Source organism: Pollicipes pollicipes, unplaced genomic scaffold (genome assembly GCF_011947565.3).
Source record: "Pollicipes pollicipes isolate AB1234 unplaced genomic scaffold, Ppol_2.1 Scaffold_6138;HRSCAF=7277_pilon_pilon_pilon, whole genome shotgun sequence".
Lineage (NCBI taxonomy): Eukaryota > Metazoa > Arthropoda > Thecostraca > Pollicipedomorpha > Pollicipedidae > Pollicipes > Pollicipes pollicipes.
In genome coordinates this window covers 18,820,173-18,844,041 of record NW_023596818.1, presented here as the reverse complement: position 1 = coordinate 18,844,041, position 23,869 = coordinate 18,820,173, and the positions used below count along the sequence as shown (strand labels likewise).

Sequence of the window (23,869 nt, the reverse complement as noted above, 5' to 3'; positions counted from 1 at the left end):
CCAGGGAAAGTTATTACAGCTGCGGCAGACTACAAACCTGGTGAAAATGAAGGGAAAGGGCAAACCGTCATCTGTTGCCCACGAGCAGCTGGTCTTCAGATGTGAAGCAAAGCCGCTGGAAATGCGTTAAGTTAACTTTGAGTGTTACAATCTTTCAAGTCACAAATTCAGTCCGTTCGCCACGCACGATGGGTGAATGAACATCTCGGAAAGTCGGTTAAAACGAACTTAAAAGTCGGTTATTTCCATGCATTCCTATAAGCCTGGTATCGAGCAGTGTCAGAAAGCGGTAGATTACCGTCACAGGATCTCCCCGCATTCCTGCGCGTATGCCATGTGTAAACCAGCTGCAAATTATCTTGCATCCCGACCCGCTGGGCGCCACATGTTGTTGCTCTCGCACACTGCGAGCGTTCTGGCATGGATCCCACCCTGGATTGTGTACAGTGGCCCTGCCTGCCACAGCCTGCCTGGCGCGGTCACGTGATCAGAACGTACCTGTAGATATGACTCCATGTGCGCCGTCTGAGAGTGATGGCTACTCCCTGGCGGCGGATGTCATGACGTGTATGCTGGTCCCTTTTTACCCACGTCTCGCAAGCAGTATGGCTTCCAAGACTTTCAAAGACGTCAGAGGTGGGTGAATGCCACAGTTTCTTCGCCTGTGTGTCTGGGGGCAGGCATGCTACGCAATGCGAAGTCTTCTCTGGCGCCACCTACCCCGCCTCCAGCACAATGCCATCTATCGCACGCTCCGTAAGCCTCCATGTTTTGGCGGAAGTAGTCATTTGATCGAATTCACGAAGAGGCAGATACGTGCTTGATTCGGGATGGAGGCAGAGTCACGCAGCGGGGCGGCGATAATATGGGCGCCACAGCTGCGGAGGGAAATGGATCTGATCCGCTGCTCAGGAATGGATCATACAACATTCTGACAAAAGTTAAATTACAGCCACACCATAAAGGTGCGTTCAATAAACTCAAACCCCAGGATGCGAAGGAACAGATGGCGATTTGACAGTAGCTCACAGCCAAGCCTAAGGAGGAACCAAGCTCCCTGACAATCTTTGGCTTCACTCATAAGGTATATTCGTGTTCAGTGGCCAAGCCAAGTCAAAGAACATCCTGCACTCAGGGAAGACCAAGCCAGATAGCAGCGGATCGAGTTATTTGTAAGGTGTTTTCATCTATTCGGCTACGTGCGTGCGTATCAATCACAAAGTCACTTGGCCTACATTTGTATCTTATCCCTTATCGTGATTTTGGTTTGGCTGCGTATCTGTTCAACTGCTTCCGTTTTTGCACGCAGTTGAACGAAAAGTGGACGGGCCTAGGAAGTGTTCGCTCTTCTCCTGAAATCCTGGGAGGGCTACGGGTGTATATGGAAACATAGATTATTTCATTTGTCATAGAATATCATTGATAAATGGCTAGGTTCCACCGTGATATTCATGCGTGCGAACACCTACAATTACCACGCAAATTTACCTATAAAGGTAAATAGATCGATTAGTACAGCTCATCATGGCCACCTGACGCGCCAGGGCACGTGTTAACGTCGATGATGAACATTGTAATACAAAATCACCCTTTTTAACGAATTTTTAAAGTCAGGTAGCCGAAATCGGATAAGAGAAAATGGGGCAGGTGGGGTTCATCTCGGCATTTCTTGCGTGCTCCCCCCTCAATTTTGAAATTGGTTCTGCCCCCAGATCAAAGCTGACATCGTCACTTTGCCAGTTTACATAAACACCACATGGAACGCCAGATTTATGCATCACTGTCTTGTCGTTACGGTGCATGTCATATCAGCTTTTGGGTTCAGGTAAAATGTATTATCTCACAGTTTGATGTGACCGTGGCCGATTATATCTTTATCGATGACGGCATTGAGCCGCGCGTATTTCAGTCGGCATCTGGGACGGCTCATACCTCTGTCATTCGGCACTGGGTCAGAGTCAGCCTCAGCTCGCGCCGCCACCCGTGGGAGTAAGAGTCAGAATTACATATTTCCGTATAGGCGAAGTAATAAATAAATAAATGTATAAACATATATATATATATATATATATATATATATATATAGAGAGATAGGAGATGAGGATGAGAATAAGACGAAGGAGGAGAGCCGAGCGCGCGCGCTCGCGCGACGAGAGCGAGACCGCGCTGCGCAGCGCGCTCCGGCAGAGGCAGAAGAAGAAGCGAGAACGTAGACGAGAGAGAAAGTAGAGAGACAGAGAGAGAGAGAGATCTCCTTCTCTCTCTCGCTCTATCATCTCTTTCTTCTCTCTATCTCTCTTCTCGCTATCTTCTCCCTCCTCTCTTTCTCTCCTCTTCTCTCTCTTCTCTCTCTCTCTATATCTATCTCTCTCTCTCTCTCTCTCTCTCTCGTATATCGCTCTCTCTCTCTCTCTCTCCTCTCTCTCCTCTCCTCCTAGCTATCTCTCTCTCTCTCTCCTCTCTCTATTCTCCTCTCTTAACTCATCTCTCTCTCTCTCTCTCTCTCTTCTCTCTCTCCTCTCTCCTCTCTCTTCTCTCTCTCTCTCTTCTCTCTCTCTCTCTCTTCGCTAGTGCGTCTGTGTTGTGTGTGTGTGTGGTGTGTGTGTGTGTGTGCGTGTGCGATGACCGCAATAATTTCTGATGCCACCGCTCACGCATAATCCAGCGGTTTATGCAGCTTAGCACACTTCCTGACCACCTTTAAACGTACTCCAGTCCTGTGTGACCTTGACCCAAAGCCTGTCGTTTCCGTCCTTCCCCTCCCCCTGCGGCCACCTCCCATTCGCCCTGTCCCCGGGGCGAGCAGCCGGCAGCGGTGGCGGCGGCAGCGGCGGGCGGCCGCCGAAGTTGCTACGAGACGACTTCATACACAGACCCACACAGCACGGGCCCAGGAAGGTGTCGTATTGACCGCGGTGACGAACAGTGTGCGGACGGTGCGTGGTGAGACGCCTGGCGCTGGTGAGGTGAGTGAGACACACAGCTCCTTTCAGGGGCTCACACGTGACGCCGGTCTGGCAGTTTGTGAGCGTCGGTTGAGCGAGTGGCCGGTCGGACGTGGAGCGACTGACGTGGGAATGGTCGGTCGGACGTGGAGCGACTGACGTGGGAATGGCCGGTCGGACGTGGGGCTGCTGACGTGGGAGTGGCCGGTCGGACGTGGGGCTGCTGACGTGGGAGTGGCCGGTCGGACGTGGAGCTGCTGACGTGGGAATGGCCGGTCGGGCATGGGGCGGCTGACGTGGGAGTGGCCGGTCGGACGTGGAGCTGCTGACGTGGGAATGGTCGGTCGGGCATGGGGCGGCTGACGTGGGAGTGGTCGGTCGGACGTGGGGCTGCTGACGTGGGAATGGTCGGTCGGGCATGGGGCGGCTGACGTGGGAGTGGCCGGTCGGACGTGGGGCTGCTGACGTGGGAATGGTCGGTCGGGCATGGGGCGGCTGACGTGGGAGTGGCCGGTCGGACGTGGGGCTGCTGACGTGGGAGTGGCCGGTCGGACGTGGAGCGGCTGACGTGCCGATCGGTCGGCCATCAGCACGATCGCCAATATTTGTCATCGTGCGGCGATGTTTTCGTTTATTCGGATGTGCTTTTCGGCAGTGGCGTGAGTGATTATCCCATCCACCCTTCTCTGGGCAGCGGGAACTAGCTTAGGTTATCTTAGATAGCACGTTACGTTACACTGCTTTTTCACTTAGATACAAGGCGTATCTGGAGAAGGCCAAGCATCGGCTGATATGTGCTCTCGAGATGCTTTGAGGCGTCCGAAGAGGCTCATGCGTGCGGGTTGAGGCGGTGCGATAGCTTGGGCACCACCTTTGCGGATCTCCCAGACTGGGGATAGCTTAGGTGCCAGCCGGATCTCTCAGACTGGGGATAGCTTGGGCACCACCTTTGCGGATCTCCCAGACTGGGATAGCTTTGGTGCCAGCTGGATCTCTCAGACTGGGGATAGCTTGGGCACCCGCTTTGCGGATCTTTCAGACTGGGGATAGCTTGGACACCAGCTTTGCGGATCTCTCAGACTGGGGATAGCATAGGTGCCAGCCGGATCTCTCAGACTGGGGATAGCTTGGGCACCACCTTTGCGGATCTCCCAGACTGGAGATAGCTTGGGTGCCAGCCGTGGGGATCTCTCGGACTGAGCTTGAGCACTAGCTGTGCGGATACCTCAGATTGGGCGATGCGCAATCGTGCATGTGGTGTGGCACCACACACGCCCTCCTCCTCGGCTTACAAAATCCCGTCATTCAACTTTCACGTTGCCCGGCTTTTTCCCACCTATACGCTATTCAGTGCCACCTGACGGTGCATATCTGTGCAAATGAGACGGTGGAGCGACGCGTCATATATTACTTGGTAGTGCTTCATCTGTAGATGTCCCTTTGCATTAATAATGGCGTCGCGCATGGGCTGGCGGTCGCTTGCTCGCAAACCTTCGCTGAAATTAACACTGTGTGTATGTGCGTTACAACGCTTGGAAGGCACGGCGTCTTTTAATAGCTTTAGTCAACTTATTTGGCCAGTGGTACGCTTGTACACACTTAAAGCTTTCAGATAGTTGCTGCAACTAAAAACTCAATGTCATCGCCTTATTTTGAACTGTCACATCTGAATCCAGCAGATGGACACCACATCACCACGGGCTAGTGTTCGCCGCGTTCAGTTTTCGAGCATGTACAGAAAACGACACAATACGCCATCGGCTCATCGCTGCTTGGCGTCCGACGACCTCAAAGCTGCAGCGGTGAAGCATATCAGTGATAATTGTGAAGCAATGTTCTTGACCCACCTTGATGCTCTGCGCAATATCCTCTGGCCAAAGGCCGGCATCACGCCGATTGCATTCACGCTTTGTGTCCATGTTCTGATTACCTTTGGGAACCTGGATAGTTCTGCTAATAGCGCGTACGCGAGTCAGTTGGTCACCTTTGTCTTTCCAGTCGGCAAACGGGCGCAGATTGGGGCTGGTTGCAACACCGGCTTCCAATCCAAGCCACGCGGTCTGGCAGATGCCTATATTGGCTTAGTTGCGTCTGAGCCATCCGGCTTATGGCCCACCTCCGTAGCGTGTCACACAGGCCTTGGCCCACTGGTGACAGCCGTGAATACTTGTGTTGAGTAGAGTGCAGACTATGTAGGTGTTTATTCACCTGAACGTATGACTGATAACTACATAATGAACGAATTTAACACAAAATGTTGGCGCTGGCCAGGTCATCTTTGGTATTGATTGTGATATATCTGGCGTCGCGTCAAGAACGGAAGTCTTTCTACAGACAAGGCGCGGTCGAGGATGGTCACGGCTCCGTGTGCTGTCCACCTCCGTCGGACGTGGTGGCTAGCAGTTGGGCGTGTGGCGACTGCAAGCAGCCTGTCACGCCATCCTGTTTTTACCCGCTGCTGCGCCCGGGCGGGACGGAGCGTGGGCAGCCTCGTTTATTTGTTTGACCGCCGCGCGATATGCTTCTGGGTTCCGAACGCGTTTGTTTTGCCAGTTGTCTTGCCACTGTTCCCTGATCCGGAGAGTGCTAGCCTGTTGGGTTTGCTTTCCCCCGTTTCTTTGCCGAGAAAATACCGGTCTGGCGGATTGGCTGTGCGGCGCTGTTCCGCCGCTGACACGGCTGCACCTCACGCTGCTCCGAGCCTACCAAAGCCCGCCACGGACAGCGGTTGCCCCCCTCCCCCCCCCCCCCCCCCCCCGGCTGCTCTGTGCCTATCAAAGCCCGCCACGGACAGCGGCTGCGCCCTGTGGCTTCTCTCTGCGTGTGGGCACGTGTTCAGCAGGGACGCACCCGGGAGAGAACGGACAACTAAGCTCCTGATCAGAGCAATCGTAACCGCTTCTAGCGAAATCGAACCAACACCCGTCACCCATGACTAAGCATTGTCCGAGTAAGGACTGGACCCGTGCTGTAACTGAAGCTGAAGCAGGCTGTGTTGCTGTGATCAGACGGTGCCAGCGGTGGCTCGGCCCACGTTTGCCCGGGTGCGCCCGTGCGTGTGACGGACGACTCCGCCCCAGACAGCGGCTGCACCTGACGGCACGTGTTTCAGCCGGGGCTGGGGCGAGGCCGACCGGCCACTGCGAGGATGGTGCGGCCCGGCGAGTTCTCGCCGAACGCCGGCCACGGCCCCACGGCCGCGCTGCCCGCCGCCCGCGCGACGGTCAGTGACAGCACGGACGGCGCCAGCCCACACCCGGCTCCTGGGGGTGCAGGCTGGCACCGTGTGCTGCATGGGAACACAGGCGCAGCAGGCGGGCTTCGCAAGGATTACGTTGGTGCGCCGCTCTTTATATGTTGTTGGCGAGTGACATATATGACAGTTAAGTGACATATATATATATATATATATATATATATATATATATATATATATATATATATATAAGGATATTAGTAGACGGACGAATATCCTTTTACATATGACATGTCCGTTTTCAGGCATCTACCCAATATAGTTTTTAGGCCACTGCGATGAGACTACCTTTGTTGATCGTTTAAATCTTTTATTTTTAATATCAGAGTTATATGACCAAATAAGCCGGGCTATCCGGCATAATTTATTTCCAAAATCCGAACTATGCTATTGAATACGCGGCAGATCTGCAGCGCCCATAGCTGAGTCAGTCGAGAGGATATTCACGTGAACCAACTATTATTTCACATTGACATGCAAATACGAGCCCTTAGATGTCTGCATCAGGGTGGTGAGACACTTTTCTCCCATTATCTATGTAACATTCATAAAAAAGAATCAGTACTGCAGCGGCGCATAGGCTGCAGGTCGCCTTCTGTCCATGCCATCTGGTCCCAAATGATTTAGAATGATCATCTGCGTGGTTGGCTCGATATATGTGCTAGTGTGGTGTCTGGACCAAAAGTCAAGAAGAAAAAAACAAGAGGAAGAATCGAATAGTCCAGTCAGCAGACAAAAATCAGAATGGAAAACGTGAAAAGGCAAAAGGCCTGTCAGGGCCTGGTCCACTGGCTGACATGGATCGGTCCAGTCCCGAACTGACTATCTCCGTCGTCGACCTGCTTCGGCCTTCCCGAACCTGCTATTATCTGTCCTGCCCTGTCCTGTCCTGTCCTGTCCTGTCCTGTCCTGTCCTGTCCTGTTCTATCATGTCCTGTCCTGTCTCGTTCTGCCTTGCCTTATCCTGTCATGTCCTGTCCTGTGATCTTCTGCCCTGTCCTGTTCTGTCTTGTTCTGTCCTGTCCTGCCATGTCCTGTCCTGTCCTGTCATATTCTGCACTGTCCTGTCCTGTCCTGTCCTGTCCTGCCCTGACCGCTCTCGTGCTGTCCGTTTCAGCCCGGTCCGCTCACTTTTCTGCCGCTCTTGCTGCCCCGCCTTTGGTGCGGTGAGGACCGGTTCATAACGGTTCAGTTGGTCTTAGTTTCGACCCCGCTCAGCTGATCTAGCAAAACTGCCGTCTTATCCAAAAAGACATATGGATCGTGTCGGCCCATCTGGAGCACTTCCTTTGCTGACAATTTTTCTTTTAGACGTCTTACATTTTAGACCTTTCTGTAGTTTCCTTTCTGCTTGACTTTTAGATATTCCCCTTCACTTGGATCCTTTTTGACTGCGCTGACACTTGAACTTTTCCTATTTTGACTTGCATGTCTGTTGAGCTAACGCCTCCAAATGTTAGTTGAGCAGAAACCAACATCAAAGAAAGGAGGCTTCGAAGAGCGAGACAGACGAAATGCATGATGGTACCATGGAGTTGACGGTAATGAACACCAGGAATATCTAAGGGGATATGAGAGTTCGGAGAGTTCATTGGTTGGGCTAGCGGAAAAAAGTTCGGTTTTATTTGCTTCGACATGCTGGGCCCTTTTGTCAATTGGTCTGTTGCTTGAGCTAATATCCCTGTTAAGCTTGATCCCTTGTTGTTTTGTTATCATTTGGCTTACTCCCTTTTTAGCCTTTATTTTTTTAAACATTATGGGCCGCCAAAGCGCCCTTCACCAAAATCACCAAAACGCCCAAAAGCGCCTTTCTGGGGAAGCTCCACGACCTAAAGCGTCATACACAAAGCATTACTGGCTCGTGGGCAAATGATTCGAGACGAGCGACTGGCTACCCCAAGATATCCCATATTTGCCGAGTCATGCACTAATCAACGCTGAAAATGATAATCGTGCTGGCCTGCAGCGGAACCGGGGTGCGATGGACTACGCCGGCCTGCTGTCGCAGAAGCGGGCGGAAGAGAGCCGCTTCCGGTCCGGGTGGGACCCGATCGGCTCGCCCTCGGGCCTGAGCCGCTCTCGTGTGGGCAGCCAGTACCTGGGCGGCAGCAGCCTCATGTCGGCCGAGTCAGCCGTAAGCACCGCCATGAGTTGGAGAGGGGGATAGCACTGGAGGGCGGCTATGAATAGCCAGACGGTTAGTGTTGAGTATCGTAGGTAAGTACGAGTCCGAAGCAAGTGGCCCAGAGCATGAGAAATCGACATGCACGTAGCAGCAAATCAGAGAACGTACAGAACCTCAGTACCAGCATCACTGTCAAACAACAGGTCGGCAAGCAAGTAAAGATGCAACCCTCATGGACGTAAGCACACATCAATCAACACGCAATAATCAAGGTCTGCTGTGGTCCAGTAGGTCGTCACATTGCTCCGTGTGGTTAAAACACAAATGTGGGCTTCTCTTCGTAAACGTCACTGAGGTCCTGTTCGGACGCAACATTGCCCAGTCCTAGTGGCAGTTACGCCAACATCACATGTGGAGCATAAAGGACCGCTACGGTTCCAATGCATGGATTTCAATCATGAAAATAGAGATGAGAGCTAAAGGCTTCAGGTTTTTCAGGTGAAAAGAACAAACTGAAGAGCTGCAAAGAAGCACGTGTAACTAAAAATGTTTTTTTTGTGGTATGACAAAAGCTTCCATCAAGTGTGAGTCCGTGGGGAATGTGATTCACGCTAGATTCACAGTCATTCATATTTTCTGATGCAACACAAATAGGCGCGCTTCGACAAAAATGGATTATATTGCGTCCATGATTCTATTTTATTGGAAACAATAACAGTTTACTTATACAGCATCGCTGAATATAGCGTTTTGGCATAACTCTATCCAGCGTTCAGTCGGGTTTTGCGCAACGCAGTTCTTGCAAGACCGCAAGTCTGTTGTAATCAGTAAGGTTGGCACAGCGTGTGATGCCCATCGACCGTAAAGCTCACCGCTAATACGCCGTCGTTTGCCGAGGTCAGGTGAAGCACTTTGGTTACGTTACGTATTTGTGAACCTTCATCGATCGGCTGCTAATTCTCTTTTAATGCATATCATTGTTGTTTGTGTAGCATAGTATGGTCACAATGGCTGCAAAGCAAAGTATATGTGCTCTTGGTGACGCTTGCAGCAGCGGTCTGCGGCCTGCACCGTAATGGCAACGGAACAGCTCGCACGTCACTGCGCCATCACAGACCAGATTCGGAATGTTTGCCTGACAGCTGCAGCGGCTGGACAGCTACAGCGGGGGCTCCACCAGCTTCGGCGGAGGGCTCGACAGCTACGGCGCGGGCTCAACCGGTTACGGCGTAGGCTCCAGCAGCTTCGGTGGCGGCCTTGTCACCGGCGGTGGTGGCATGTCCACATCTGGCCCGTCCATGCCTGGAAGTGAGTGCAAACCGCGCTATACGACGTACAGTAACGTCCCTGGAGGCTGGCGCGGGGACTCGACCCCGCGTCGTTTGTGCTCTTGAACCGTCGTCGCGGCGGTTGTCCCTTGCGCTTCTTAACATGCGTGCGCTACTTAACTTGCGTGTTTCTTACCATGACGCGGCCGAGCGTGATGATTTGGCAGTCATGCAAAGCACTGGCACGGCGAGTCCGAGGCCTCGCCGTACGCAGCCTGTACACCGGTGAGAAGTGCTTCCGTTCGGAGTGATAGCGCTGTGAGAAAGCTGCCTGAGCGTCGCCCGGGTTCGATGTGTCCCAGACGCCGGCGACCCTGGAGCGGCCCGCCGCCAGATGCAGGAGAACTACAGGCGCGACCTCATGAAGCAGGCCGAGGAGGACAGGGCCAGGAAGCTAGCCGACCGGCAGAGGGAGCAGCAGGTCAGCAGGCCCGCGGCCGGGCAGCGGCGCGATGATGGCGACTGGGCTGTCGCTGATGGAAAGCATGCGCTCATGATAGGAAGAGACTGCCCAGACCTTTACTTTTCATAAAGCTGACGCATTTCAAAGAACTACTCTATTAGATGGACTTACAAATGCTTATCAGACTAATGGTTCCAACAGGATATTTGGAACATCGTTTTAAGAATTAGAATGTCCGTATTCCAAAAATAAGTCCCGTCACGACTTTGAGTGTTTCGTTTCATTTTCATAGCTGGCCACTCTTGCAAAGGCAGCAATTGTTTTGTCACGTTTTATGAGACGATTTACGTCAAGCAGTACGACAGCCGTACTTTTCATCGGTGCCCTTTGAATAATATATATATATATATATATATATATATATATATATATATATATATGTATGTATGTATGTATATACCTACTATATGCCACCTGCATCTGTATGTGTGCGTATGCGAGATACCAGCGTAAGGTTCGTTTACCCGTCACATGGTGTACGGGGCTGCACACGACCCTTGTTGTGTATGGAGATCTGCACATAACACCACTTGGAACAGGACATTGAAGTGGTGCTAGCGTGTGTATGTGGTATCGGCGTGTTTCTCATGGCTGAATGCTGGTAACAGCCTAATCTATTGCAACTCGGCATTGATTTAGTAGCGTGTGCGGGCAGAGTGCGTGCTTTGCGATGACGCTGCGGACAAAATGGTGTATCTCAGCACACTGTCGGACGCGTCTCAGATCATTGCATGATGTATCACTTTCCATCGCCAGGCCTTGATTTTAAGGCCTTTACGAAAAACTTTGGTAGAATAACCTTGAACAGTCACGTAAGACACACATAAGGCCCTACCAGCCTTCTTCGGTATTGCCGAACATTATTTTGTCGGCACATTTATATTCCCGGGTGATTGCGCTCCTTGTGTGGATATTGCCGTACGCAGATACGCGCATCGCTTGTTCATTATAGCCTAATTACAACATCATTAATCCCGATCTTTCCATCTGCATACAGCACCCATTGGCCAAGGTACGCTGAATGTTGTCTTTCATTGGTATTGTCGTAGCACAGTTTAGAGCTCCTTGTTTTCTAGCACACTTAAAATGTTGCGAGAAAATGATGTCATAGGCAGGCATGTATCGCGCATGCACCAGTGTTACCCCTAGTTTGTTTTTGTCCTGTCGTAAAAGCTGGCTGTTAACTGTTGGTTACCGTAACGCACTGCTGCGAAACTCGTATAAATAGCCATTTGGATGACTTTGACATTCTCGTTCTATTTCGTAGCCATTGCATATTTCATCTCTGCTAGAACTATTTGGCTACGTTTTTCGCTCCCCAACACCGCAGCTTCTTGTATGTTGCACTTGCTACCCACAGTTCTGGCATCAACCTTGATGCCTTGCTTGGCTGTCGTTGCTTCGTCACGCCGGACCGTGACCTACGAATGACGTGTTTTTCAGGAGACCGGCCCAGTATCTACCATATATCGCCCCAGCTTTCTGGACGCGCAGCCCAGCAACGGCAGGAGGAAAAGTGGTAAGGCTTTCGATGAGGAGGGACGGGAATAAACGATGCCTCCCATCGCGCATGTTCTCGTCGAGGCCGCAGTCTAGACCCTACCTACATAGATAGTTATCGGGCCGAAGCTAAACGTGCAGATCATCAAAGTGTGAGACGATCCCGATCCAATGCCAAAATTATATTGATTGTCAATGAGAGGCATGTGTTACCGCTTCAAAAACACGAAATATCACATCGCAGGAAACTTAGGTTGCTTGACCTAGGATCAGTATTATATCTTCCGGGGAGCATAATAATGATTTCACATCTGCACTCATTATAAACGTGATATGTTAATTCATCATGTAAGGTGTGAATTAACACTCTTTGGGATAGCATGAAGTTGCCTGCCCCCCCCCCCCCCCGAAGATTTTTCATAAATGCCTTCCGAACGGCACGGTATAGCCATGCAAAACCTTCTACAGCTGTAGCCAATTGAACTGTAAATAATTTTGGCACTAAACAATTATATTATATTGTAAGGCTACTGATCTATAGCAGGTCAAAGTTAGGACATGACAGTCAGCGAAAACAACTCCTAGGGACTAGCTCAATCTGCTGCGACAACGGAATGTTAGACAAAACCATGCATCTTTGAGATGGCTTCTTCGACCATTGGACAATCGAATTAAGAATTACGACCAGCGCCATGGACCTTGGACCAGGTATGAAGATGAGGCCGAGGTTCAAACCAAATAATTTTTTCTATTGTAGAACTTGCTTTCTGAGATAGTTTTTCAAGCTCATGTTAAGGGCATCTTGTTTGGACTTTATGAAGGTCAGACGAGGTCACTTCTAAAATGGTCTCAATGAACATTGTGTTTTTACCGCCTAACGTAATCCTTGACGCTTATTGATTTTTCATTGAAATCAGAATATCACACGTTTTTGCCGACGTGACCTTCCGAAGGTCAAATAGGGCACGGACCTTAAAAACACCAACAAAATTTTGCTAAGAAAAGGGATCATTGTTAAAGGTAGTTGGTTACATGACGAGTCTTAAAGGTACTTCGGGACACTGAACTATATTCTGACCTTGTTTGGCCTTATTTGTCCCGAAGGTTATGTCCTAGGCATGTTAAAATTTGGCACAGGTTTGTCTACATACCGACCTACCTGCTCTATAAATTTGGTGTTTACTTTAGATTTTATGGGGTTGAGTCAACCTCCGTTCGTGCGAGTGCGTCGCATTCAACTGGCTACGCTGGCGCTTGTTAAAACTCTTCTTAGCTTAACCCAACCAAACTCAACCCAAGAATACAAGTAGAATCAAACTGTGGAAGAAAAGGATGGAGCAATTTTTACCACTTAGCCACAAAACTTGCCCCTCCTGCACTATCGGGTAAGATATGAGCAGCCTGAAAATCAGGATGTGCTGTGATCAAGTTTGGTGATTTCAGGCCTTCCCAACAATCCTTCGCCACCTAAAACAACGCCCTACCGCCGCTCCATCCTCCCCGGCCTCGAGCCTCCGCGGGAGAATCGCAGTCCCCACGGGCGTCGAGGCGGGCCGTCCTCGCCCTGTGCGGTCAGGCCGGGGGGTCCGACGGATCAGCAGCCCGCGGTCCAGCCGCAGACCTCGTGCGCACCGCCGCAGCGTCCAACGCCGAGAGGCGAGCTCACCGGCCCCTCGCTCCAGTCGACCGCGGCCGCCGACTCGTCCCAGGCGGGGCCGCGTGAGGTCGGCACGCCGGCCCCGGCACCGGGCCAGCCTTCCGTGACCTCCGGCACGCCTCAGGCGGCGCTGTGTGTGCCCAGCTCACCAGCCGCCGCTCCGTGTGCCGCTCCGAGGGCGAGCGAGCCCGACCCCGCCGCGGCCTCCAATGCCAAGTACTCGCCGCGTCAGGCCCTGGTCCGCCTGGCCTCATCCCTGGGCCTGATCACCGGAGGAGGGGCCGAGCCTCGGGCCGCGCCGGCCTCGTCCGTCCCGGCGGCGGCCGTGCTCGAAGGGCTGGCACTGAACGGTCCAGCGCTGACCCAGTCTTGTGCAGCGCACGGACTGGGGCCGTGTCAGAAGCAGGCTGCCGGCTCAGCTCAGGCAGCTGGGGCACTGACTGGGCTGTGTCAGGTGCAGCACGCTACCCTGCAGAGCCCCGTCTCGGCACACGCACTGACCCCGCACTACGCCCGCCAGCTGCAGTACCCCAACACCCCGCTCTCGTGGAGCCAGCAGCGGCGCTGCGCCGACCACGCGCCGGCGGTGCTCTCCTCCGCCGCCGGCCTTAGCTCCGGGCCGTGCTCGTCCGCGGCCGGCCGTGGCCCGCCGTGCGCAGCTGTGGAGCCGCCGACGCACGCCTGCGCCACGGCCGGGCAGAGCGCATGCCGCTGCCCCGTGCCACTGTCAGTCGGCGACGTGCACTACCTGCCCGAGCTGCCCCGGCCCCCGCCCGTCTGTCACCTGGCGCCGCCCCTGCCCCCGATCGCGTGCGACGGCACCGGCGCCTCGTCCCAACCGATCGAGCCCGGTTCCTCGTCGCACTCGCTCCAGCCTGGCTCCTCGCCCGGCTTCCAGCACGCCTGCCGAGCAGGTACACAGCTTCGACGCGAGACTGATGGTGCCAGCGGGCGCTGTGTGAGCGCACTCGCATTGGGCCGAATAGCCTGTGGGTGCCGCTAATGTAATTTTACTCCTACCTCCCTCATAAATATTCGGTCGTTTGGGCCCAGTTCCGGTGCAGGCACTTGTGGAGGCTTCTTCCAGCCTAGTGTGGTGTTGTTCTGCCCTGGGCCGGTCTGCAGCGCCTGGTGGAGTGACTGAGGGCGGCCGGTTGTTACAGTGGTTAACGCGTACGGTGATGACCTGGCGCAGCAGATTGAGGACCGTCGCCAGCGGCAGGAGCGGGACAGGAACAACCTGCTTATGTGAGCATAGCTGTCCCCTTCCTCCTCCCTCCAAAACTGGGGCTACCCTGGCAATGATTGAGCTGACTCACCCCCCCCCCCCCTGTCCCCCTTCTCCCTCTCTCCTTCTCTCATCTTCCTTTTTCTGCTCCGCTAGCTTTCTTTTTTGTACTGGCGTTTTAGGGGTGTAATGCAATGGTGCGTGGTAAATGAGCCTCCAAATCCTTCAGGCATCAATTTGGCGCTTGCAGCCTGCAACTTGACACACTAGTCTGCCGCAGTGTTCCCTGCTCTGACTCAATAACCTCTGACCAGTCCCTCGGTCTCGGGCTCGTCAGGTACAACCAGCAGCAGAATGAGCAGACTGGCCTCAGGTTCGGTGACAACGGCGGCAACGCCCGGGGGCGACGACCCCACGTTTCTGAGGTGAGCGGGGAGCATGACCCGGCGTGACCTCCGCTGCCCTCCCGCTGATCCGGCCGAACCGTGCTGAAGAGCCCCCTCGCTATTTGTGTCCTTACAGCCAGCTTTCTTTGTCGTTGTTACCGCGCCGTAGTCGGCTGTTTCTCCGGCCATGCGCTGCCACGCGGCCGGTCGGCAGGTTTTGTTTCGAGATAGGAATAGAAGCAACCTCGACTGCCCATTCGCCGGTCACCCTTGGCGATTCAGTCTCTGGAGGCCTTTTGCTGAAATTTGTAGGTGTCGCTGGAGGACACACATGGCAAACTCTCCGGTATGGCTTGAGACGACAGAAGACGTTTTCCTCGGTAATGATTTCAAGGGTTAAATCATCCTGTCTTTTGAATATATTGGGTGATGATATATTGCCTGCTCGCAGTTACTATCCTGACATATTGGCGGCTGTCGACAGTCAGTGTGCTTCTTTGGTTTCATTACTGGCATGATAAATGCATCCATTTGTTGCTTATACCTTGTGTTGGTACCATAAACCGCCACAAAAATGTGTAAATGAGAAAGTTTAAACTTATGAAATGATCTGAACGAAACTTTAAAACACGCGGACACTTGGTCTTGGTGGTAGCTACTCTTTTTGAATCTCTTTCATTGGATCGTCCCGCCGAAGGAGCAGTGTGAGCCTTCAGTACGAAGCAGTAAACTGTTAGGTGATTGGGACATTGTGCTGTTTTCTGTCTGCGACCATGAGACATGATTCGGCAACACACAGTTGTGATCATGCCCAAGGTAGAGCATAAGCTTCGGACAGGAATACTTCCTTGACAATATTTGTATCATCATTACCAGGTTTCATGCTTGCAGACCTTAGTTTTGTTTGTTTCACGTACATTTACCACCATGTCATCGCAATAGTAGGAACGACTGGATCGGGAAAACTCGTCATGGAATGTGCTGCTTATGCATCTACTGGTGGCCCTTGTAGTTGGTAGTCTATGATTAACCCGTTCGCTTCCTTCTAGACCTGGGACCGTGAGGTAAAGTGTAACTCCTGTTCATTTTTATGACTGCATGTAAAAGACCACACAAACTGGTCGGTTTGCTTGCTTCGGGTACAACATGCTTTTGTGCGAAATGGCCAGATGGCTTGCTTGTAATGTTCTGCAAAATGGTACTCAGCGATGAGTTTCAGTCTCGAAGCCGGCACAGACTGCCAGGGATGATAAAGTTGAGAGTGTTATATTTGAGCCGCGCGATACTTCTCGAATGATTCACTTCACGCTACGTTTCATCTGCATGCCACTAAAAAGAAACATTGCATTTGACGTTCCCTCACCACACATATTGAAATGTGTGCAGCACTGATGAACATCCGGAGTTTCAAACGCTGCTCATGGCATATACATCAATGAGACTCATTTCAAGATTGCTTTCCATCTTTTGGCGATAATTTGTTTCATTTGTGAGCTGCTTTGTATAAATCATGAGTTCATGGCTGCATATTATTGACTTGTCTGCATTCTATTCCTCAAGAAAAGAAGCCTAGACCAGTGTAGAAAGAGTCCTGAGTAACGAGTGCCTCGGTATGTTAATTTATAAAGCCCACAGCAACAGCATAGGGCTATCTGAGCAAGTGCGAAGAACTTAAGACCAACGTGAAGGGCCCCTGAGCAACGGAGAGTACCCAGCTAGATTAGCATGTGGGGCTCCCGACAATAGTGTGGAGCCTTTGGGCGGATGGGAAAATATCGCGGAGGGCCTCTGATCGATCAGTAATGGCCCGACAGGTTACCATACAGAGTCCCGACAACAGCGTAAGGCCCTCCGAGCAAATGCGAAGAAAGCAAGGGCGGCGAGAAAGGCTCCCTTGCGATTAGATTCACCTGGCAGGTGGACATGGGAGGTCGGCGGCAGCAGCGTGGGGCGTCTGGACGGCGTAATGAGCTTTTTAACCTGCCCAAGCATCGCCCTCTCAGTCAGCGGATAATTATGATTGTCTGCTCATGGGCCCTTCACTTTTGCATCCGACTGTTCTCGGATATCCAAAGGCCCGAAAACGCCTAATTTTGTTGCGCCTTTGTGTTAAAAAGCCTGCTTCCATTCGGCCGGTTACAGATCCGTTCGGAGCCTGTGAGCCCTTGCAGGACCCAGGGGAGACATGGCCCCTCCTATGGATCCGCCATTGGTGTCGCAAATTGTATCTGACTTCTTTAAAGTGGACCCGGTTAGGACACACTTCTAGTATACCGTGTTATATCTCAATCTCAAAGAGTTGCAACTTGCCAGATACGAGCGCATCGCTAGCGCGCGTTTCGCGGCATGGCTGAATAAGGCCTATTCATCCCAAGCAAGGTCGACACTGAGAACGATGATTACATGCTGAGCGCTGAAAGACTATGGAAAACCTTTGCATGTCACCGAATGAGTTCACTGACTTCCTTAGATAGATATTATCCCGGTTAAGTTGCTTCTGTGCGCAGAGTAACCTGAGCTTCAGCAGTATTTCTGGGCTCGCAACAGTGTATCCGTGCTCGAGAAGCGCGTGGTCGTGCAGGTCATCATCGGGGCATGAGTCGCGCACCTTTGTCAGCCTCTAATGCCGAGGCCTGTGTTTCAGACCTCTTACGAGCGAGCCCAACGTTCGCAGGCAGGCACCGTGCAAGGTAAGCGGCAGCGGGCAGCCACGCCCCCTCCACAGCGACAAGCCATGAGTGAGATGGCGTAGAGTCTTCGGCGACACGCGATGAGCGAGAAGACGTAGAGTCTTTGTGATGCCGGTCGGAGTCGAGCGCTGTAGCGAAATGTGGAATATAAGATTAGTGCCCTCGCGCGGTTTGCAGCTTGCCTCTGCATGATTCGCTACATGGAACCGATCATACCATTTCAAATTATTGTGCTTGTCGTTGAGTGCATTTGTTAAATGGATGAAGTTGCCGCGTTCTCTTATGTTAAATTATTAGTCCGACAAAGTGCATACTTGACATCCTATAACAGGGCCCGAGGTCATAGCCTGTCATGACATTACACAAAATGGAATAACCTGTTGTGACATTTCGCGGTCTCTTGCCGCATCTCACTACTTGAAGAAACCTTTCATGACATATTGCGTCCCGTACATGACATATTGACTTGCGTCATGACATATTGGCCTATCGTCACATCCCGTTATCACGCGAAGCATTTGCTAACCTCGCGTGATTTTCCATACTGCCTTGTTTCGTCCAGCAGTCACGTCCGTAACTCCGTCACCTCGCCGCCGCCAGCCGAGCTGCAGCAGCAGATCGCCGACAAGAAGCAGCGCGAGATGGAGCGCAAGCGGCGCGAGGCCGAGGAGGACGCGCAGCTTAACGCCCGGCTGGAGGAGCAGCAGCGCAAGGTGCGCGAGGACCTGGCGCGCGAACAGGAGGCGCGCGAGCAGAAGGAACGCAACCGCCTGGAGCGGCAGCGGCTGATCGAGGAGCAGCAGCGGCGCTCGCAGGAGGAGGCGGAGAACATGCGCCGCGCGGCCAGGGATCTGCGTGCCGGCCAGACTGCCGCCACCACCACCAACGAGTGGGACTCCTGGGGCAGCGAGTGAGTGCTGAAATCAGGAGGAGGGCCACCGCCGCCATCACCGCGTGTGTCATGCGCCTGCTGGACAAGCGCAGCATCCGTGGATCCGGGATCCGGGTGGATCCAAGAGACCATGGCGGTCCGTGGCTCTCCTCGGAACCCCTGGAGCTTCGAGAGGAAAAAATCATACGTGGCCCCGCAGCAGCCCAAGATAGGAACGTTTTCTGTCCGCAAGGGCTTGAACGTGGTCCAAACATATGAAAACCTGGCCTGAAAACCTGATAACATAGCTATCTGGCTTGAGTGGTATCGTGAGTTAAATTCCAGAACATCGGACCTTTGGGGGCTGGGGCTCTATCGGGCCTTGCGGCGATGGCTGTCCAGTTATGGGCCACTGTCAATGACCTTTCCCTTGGCGAAGTCCTGGATCCGTCCGTGGGCGGATGATTGCGCGATTGTGTGATTACGACAGTTGATTCCGTATCTAGCGTGGATTGCCAACCTGGGTGCCAGCGAACATGCCCCCCCTTCACTAGATTTCACTGATCTTATGGCTCAGGTGTGCTATGCGGCCAGTGACCGGACGTGACTTGCACTGACCTCGGTAACCTCGGTTCCAGTCGCCCAGCAGGGACTCAGAATCCAGAGCCACCTCTGGAGGACCTGTGGCCTAAGGAGGAAGTCTACAAGCCGCCGTCTCCTCCGCCTCCGCCGCCAGTAGAAAGGTAAGCCAAAGCCTGGGATAAGCACGTCCGAGTCTCAACACACGCCAGCAGAGCTGGGGTAGGTTTCTGGTGCACCTACTCTGTGGTGGCTGGTCTAGCTTCTACCAAAGCAGTGCTTTTCACATGCACCATGTGATCAAATATGGGCTGCCGAAAATATGTTTAAAGTGAGCATTAATTGACTGTCTCGTGAGTGCAGTATTCGTCTGACATGAGAAACGTTGCGCGCACGAGTGAAAACAATCAGCAAATAATAGATGGCCGCAGGCGTCGAGCTGACAAGCCCGTGGCAATGCTGATTATGTTTCATCGCGCTTCACACTCTAATGGAGCGTCTCCGTCCCCATGCAGCAAGCCGAACACACCCCCTCCAGGTGAGCTCACTTACCCTGCCAATGCGCAGCACATGAGCCCCGCCTGCCGTCCCGACAGATCAGGCGCGAGCGTGCCGGCGGCTCAGCCCGTGCTGGGCGGCAGCGGCGGGCGGCCGAGCCGGGCCCCGAGCCCCGCCCGGCTCTCGCCGCCGGTGCCGGCGCTGGCGCACCGCGCAGCTTCCCCGGCCGGCGATGCCGCCGCCGGCCCGTTCGACATGCCGCGCCAGCGGCGGCCACGGCCGGCGCCGCGCCGGCGCTCCCTGCACACGGCTCGGCCTGACAGGTCGAGGACGCCCCCCGCTGAGTGGCTGGAGAGGTCGCAGGCTGCCGTCGGAGGAGGGTGGGAGAGGGCGCGGACCCCCGCCGTCGTTTGCACAGAGAGGCTGCACGCTTCCGTCGCGGGTCACGCAGAGAATTCAAGGGCATCTAGCGGCGGGGTTCTGGAGACGTTGCAAACTCCTACTACTGGCCGTTCGGACAAGTCTGAGATACGCACCAGCGACCTGCTGGAGGGATGCAGCGCGACGTCTGGTGGCGGACGCGACAGGTCACAGACACCTGTCAGCAGCGGTGCAGAAAGGCCACAGACGCCCGGCGTCACCTGCCGCGGGGGAGCCAGGGCTCCTTCCAGTGGCAGCGACGAGCGGCCGCACACCTCTGCCACCGTCTGCCTCGAGAGGAGACCTAGCACGTCCGACAGCGGCCAACAGGAGCGGTCGTTGAGCCCCGCCAGCGGCCGGGAGGAGGGAGCGCACACTCCCAGCGGCGTCTGTCAGGGTATCGCGCAAAACCAAGCGTCCGACCTCCAAAGCAGGGTACAGACCTCTGTTCCCACATATCCAGATAAATCCACTGTCCCCACTTATATGTGCCCAGAGAGGCTAGAAGGGTCATCACATGACCCGGCAGGGCGGTCTCGGCTTCCCCTCAACCTTTGGCCGGAGAACTCGGAGACGTCCCGCGATGTACGTCGCGAGAGGGCGCATGCGCCCGTCAGTGGCCGCTCACAGAGGTCCCACATCCCAGTGCCGCAGGGGGCGCAGGCCGCCTGGGAGCGCCGCAGGCAGCGCAGGTCGGCCCTGGAGCCGGTCGACGGTCCCCGGGCCGTCACGGAGAGGGCGTGTCCGGACGCTGAAGGGGTGGCGCCGCCCGAGGTGGCGCCTCCTCGTGCTGCACGCAGACGGCGCTGGAGCCTGCAGGAAAGCGGCTCGGTTCATGACGAGACACCAGAGATCACGCGGATCAAACCTCCGCACCCAGTGGTGACTCCACGGAGGAGGTTCTTGGTAGAGAGTGGGCGCCACGAGCCAGAGGCCGGCGGCGGTAGTCCAGAGCTGTGTGACGTTCGGGCTAGAACTGCACCCGGCACAGAACCCCGCTCCGGGGAATGGAAGGTGATGAGATGGGACGACCTCGCCCCAAAGAGCAGTCCTCACCCTGACCGCAGCGGACAGGAGACACCTCGAGGCGCGAGGGAGCAGCCTCAGGTGCTGCTCGCCTCCCCGGAGAGGTTTGACCCATCCAGCAGCCAAACCGGTCACGACCACTGTCCGCATCAAACCAACCGCCACCCCGACCGAACCAACCAAACCTCAACCTTCACCCGAGGGCGAGCTCAGCCGGAGGACAGGTCACCGCGGCTCCTGCCCGCTCTGACCTTGGGGCAGCAGGACTCCCCGGTCCCCACCCCGCGCATCTGCGGGGTCGACCTGAAGCCGGGCCGGTCGGACACGCCCGCGCTGCGGCGGCTTCAGGCCATGCGGAGGACGCTGGAAATGCAGCATGATGCTCTCAATACGAAACTGGCCGACAAAGAAGCGCGAATGGGTTGCCGGCAGAACGCAGGTGCGTTGATGTTGTAAAACAGGCGCGGCCACATGATGCGCCATTGCCTCCATGATTGTTTTTTTTATCTTTTTCCGCACATAGCCGATTATGTTCACCACTTGTCGTCACACCAAACATCGTTTCCGCCTTCAAAACGTCCATCACCGATGTCCCGTCATTCATGATGGCATAGCAGCGCGGTGCATGGCGGCTCTTTACATGTGCTTTCTTGTTCATGGTACGAGCTTGGTCTGGAACAGCCTTAACGTACCTGAACGTAACCCACATACGTAGCATAACCTGCACGTAACGTAACATACGTAACATGGCACCTACGTAGGTAACATGATATAGCATATAAACTATACGTAGCGTAAGCTGGTGCACCTGACGCATCAGTGAAGTAAGGCTGTCTCCGTGCCGATCCTCAGAGCGCTCGGAACCCAGTGCGTCCCCTCCTCCATCCTCCATCGAGTACCAGAACCAGCAGCTGCTGAACCAGCTGGAGGCTCAGATCGCGCAGATGAAGAGCTGCATGGGATTAACCACCGACAGGCACTCGGCATCCGCAGCCGAGAGGTACCCTCCCTCACCACTGACGAATACCCCGCTTCATCCGAGAGTACCCTCCCTCGCCACTGACAAAACCCAGCACCAGACAAGAGTACCCTCCCTCGCCACTGACAAATAACCTGCTTCATCTGAGAGTACCCTCCCTCGCCACCGATAAATACCCTGCTCCCACCGCTGAAATCTATCCCAAGTTGCGACCACGTCGCCGACAAGTACCGAACACCGAAATGACCCCTCCATCGTCCCTCCTATCAGCGTAAGGTACTCTCAGTCGCTATGGACAGGCAATATCAGCCCACTTACAAACGGTGTCCCTTCTCGCCACCGGAATGCAGTTTTCTCCCGCCGTAGACAGTATGTGTCTTTACGAATGTTCGAGACGACCACTAGGTGGAAGTGCACCTAGCTGGCCAATACAGTGTTCTCTGAGACATCGATGTGCATGGTGCTCGCGCTCACGGTGCTCGCTGCGCGGAAGCCGAAGAAACAGGGATCTTTGTAGGCTGCCTTGTCACCGAAAAACATCCCCGTTAACTGTTGGGTTTTCATACTTCGTTGCGTCTTCAGCGGCAGAACCTCACCGCTTGCAGCTGTCAGTAGCTCGCCGTCCACAGACTTCCCTATCCTCTTCTCTAGGTGCCCTGATCTCGCTGAACGATGATTTTTGTGCCGTCTTGTCCCCCCTCCCCCTCCCCCCCGCTTCAACGTTTTCAGTGCCAGTCGGATCGGACCCAGTTCATCGGCTGTTCTTTCCAGGCTTGGAATCCTGGTGAAGCCCCTGCCTGAGATGGATCAGTAACCCCTCAGAGCACCGTTGGGCGGTGGTTGGTGCTGGGTGTAATGTGGATTTGATGACAGTTCGACACCGGTTGGATATCAAGTTGATAGAAAAGCCTAGAAAGCGTTGTCGTCGTGATATCGGTTTTGCTGAGTTTTTAAAAAAAAAGTTTGTTTATGGCACGGAAATCGGCTCAGGTCTCCAGGAATGCGGCCTCCCTGTTTTTGTCACCACCTGTCACATTTACCGTCACTGAATGATGACCCGCACTGAGACGATGGAGAATCGGCGTGCGTGTTTTGCACCATTCCCCCTCCCCCTCTGAGCCGGCCGCTCTGCTCGGCAGCCATTCACCCGTCGCATGACACCTCGGACTTGGCGATTGGCTTCGAGCTGGAGCGCTCGCAGCGCGAGGAGGTGCGGCTCGACTCGCCCGAGCTCGACGACCTGGCCAAGCGGAATCGTGAGCGCCAGCGCCGCCTCGAGGAGCGCAGGAGGGGCCAGTGATGCCGCGGCCGCGCCCGGCAGCGCGGCTCGGCGGCGCCGAGCGTGGGAGGCCGCCCTCGTCGTCCAGCAGTGTCTGCGGCGTCTGGAAACCTACACCACCAGCAGCGCGTCACGCGGTTATCTGGCGAGGAGTCAGCGAGGTCCTGGCGAGCTCTCAAATGCGTGAATTATTCTTCGCCGCATCTACGGAGCCTCGAAGAGTATGGCACGCGGAAAGCGAAACATGGAGGAGCGTTGTTGCCTGGTGTTTGTCGCGGTTTGTCGTTGACCTAACTACCGGTGTGGCGAGCACGGTGGTGCACCGGAATTTACAAACTATTGAGTATTTTTGTCCTGAGACCCGAGTGACTCGCCCACAGCACACATTTCGTTGTAACCTGGGCGTCCGGTATGCGACCCGAGCGCACGGATAATACACTTGCCGAGCTTCCCAGGTGTTTTGAATGTTTAATGTTCGCCATGGCATATAGGTACCTCCGGGACTCCCAGTGCAAGTGTTACAGATTCGAACCAAACTCTATCACTCTCGCTACCATAAAACATGCCAGCTTCCGGGAAATCTGAGCATGTTCCAAAGCTCAACGTTACGTTGATTCAGACCCGTAAGTCGTCACTGAC

At 54.2% G+C, this 23,869-nt stretch overlaps 1 protein-coding gene across 1 annotated transcript; it reads left to right on the top strand.

Moving 5' to 3' along the window:
- Positions 1-2,922: 2,922 nt before the first annotated feature.
- Positions 2,923-23,251, top strand: LOC119105406 (vicilin-like seed storage protein At2g18540). The gene is made up of 14 exons (XM_037228872.1): positions 2,923-2,966; positions 8,168-8,335; positions 9,469-9,634; positions 9,957-10,075; positions 11,115-11,129; positions 11,561-11,636; positions 14,438-14,522; positions 14,840-14,927; positions 15,938-15,952; positions 17,563-17,578; positions 18,179-18,488; positions 19,088-19,192; positions 19,544-19,566; positions 23,091-23,251. Exons 2-14 carry the CDS (start codon positions 8,183-8,185, stop codon positions 23,249-23,251), a joined length of 1,332 nt encoding a protein of 443 aa, XP_037084767.1. The 5' UTR covers positions 2,923-2,966; positions 8,168-8,182.
- The last annotated feature ends 618 nt before the right edge of the window (positions 23,252-23,869 follow it).

Bases quoted from the DNA above. Each gene is read 5' to 3' on its own strand.
- LOC119105406 (XM_037228872.1), top strand. From the start codon at position 8,183: ATGGACTACGCCGGCCTGCTGTCGCAGAAGCGGGCGGAAGAGAGCCGC. The intron at 19,193-19,543 runs GTAAGCCAAAGC...GTCCCCATGCAG, and splicing joins CCTCCGCCGCCAGTAGAAAG to CAAGCCGAACACACCCCCTC. The intron at 19,567-23,090 runs GTGAGCTCACTT...TCTGCTCGGCAG, and splicing joins GCCGAACACACCCCCTCCAG to CCATTCACCCGTCGCATGAC.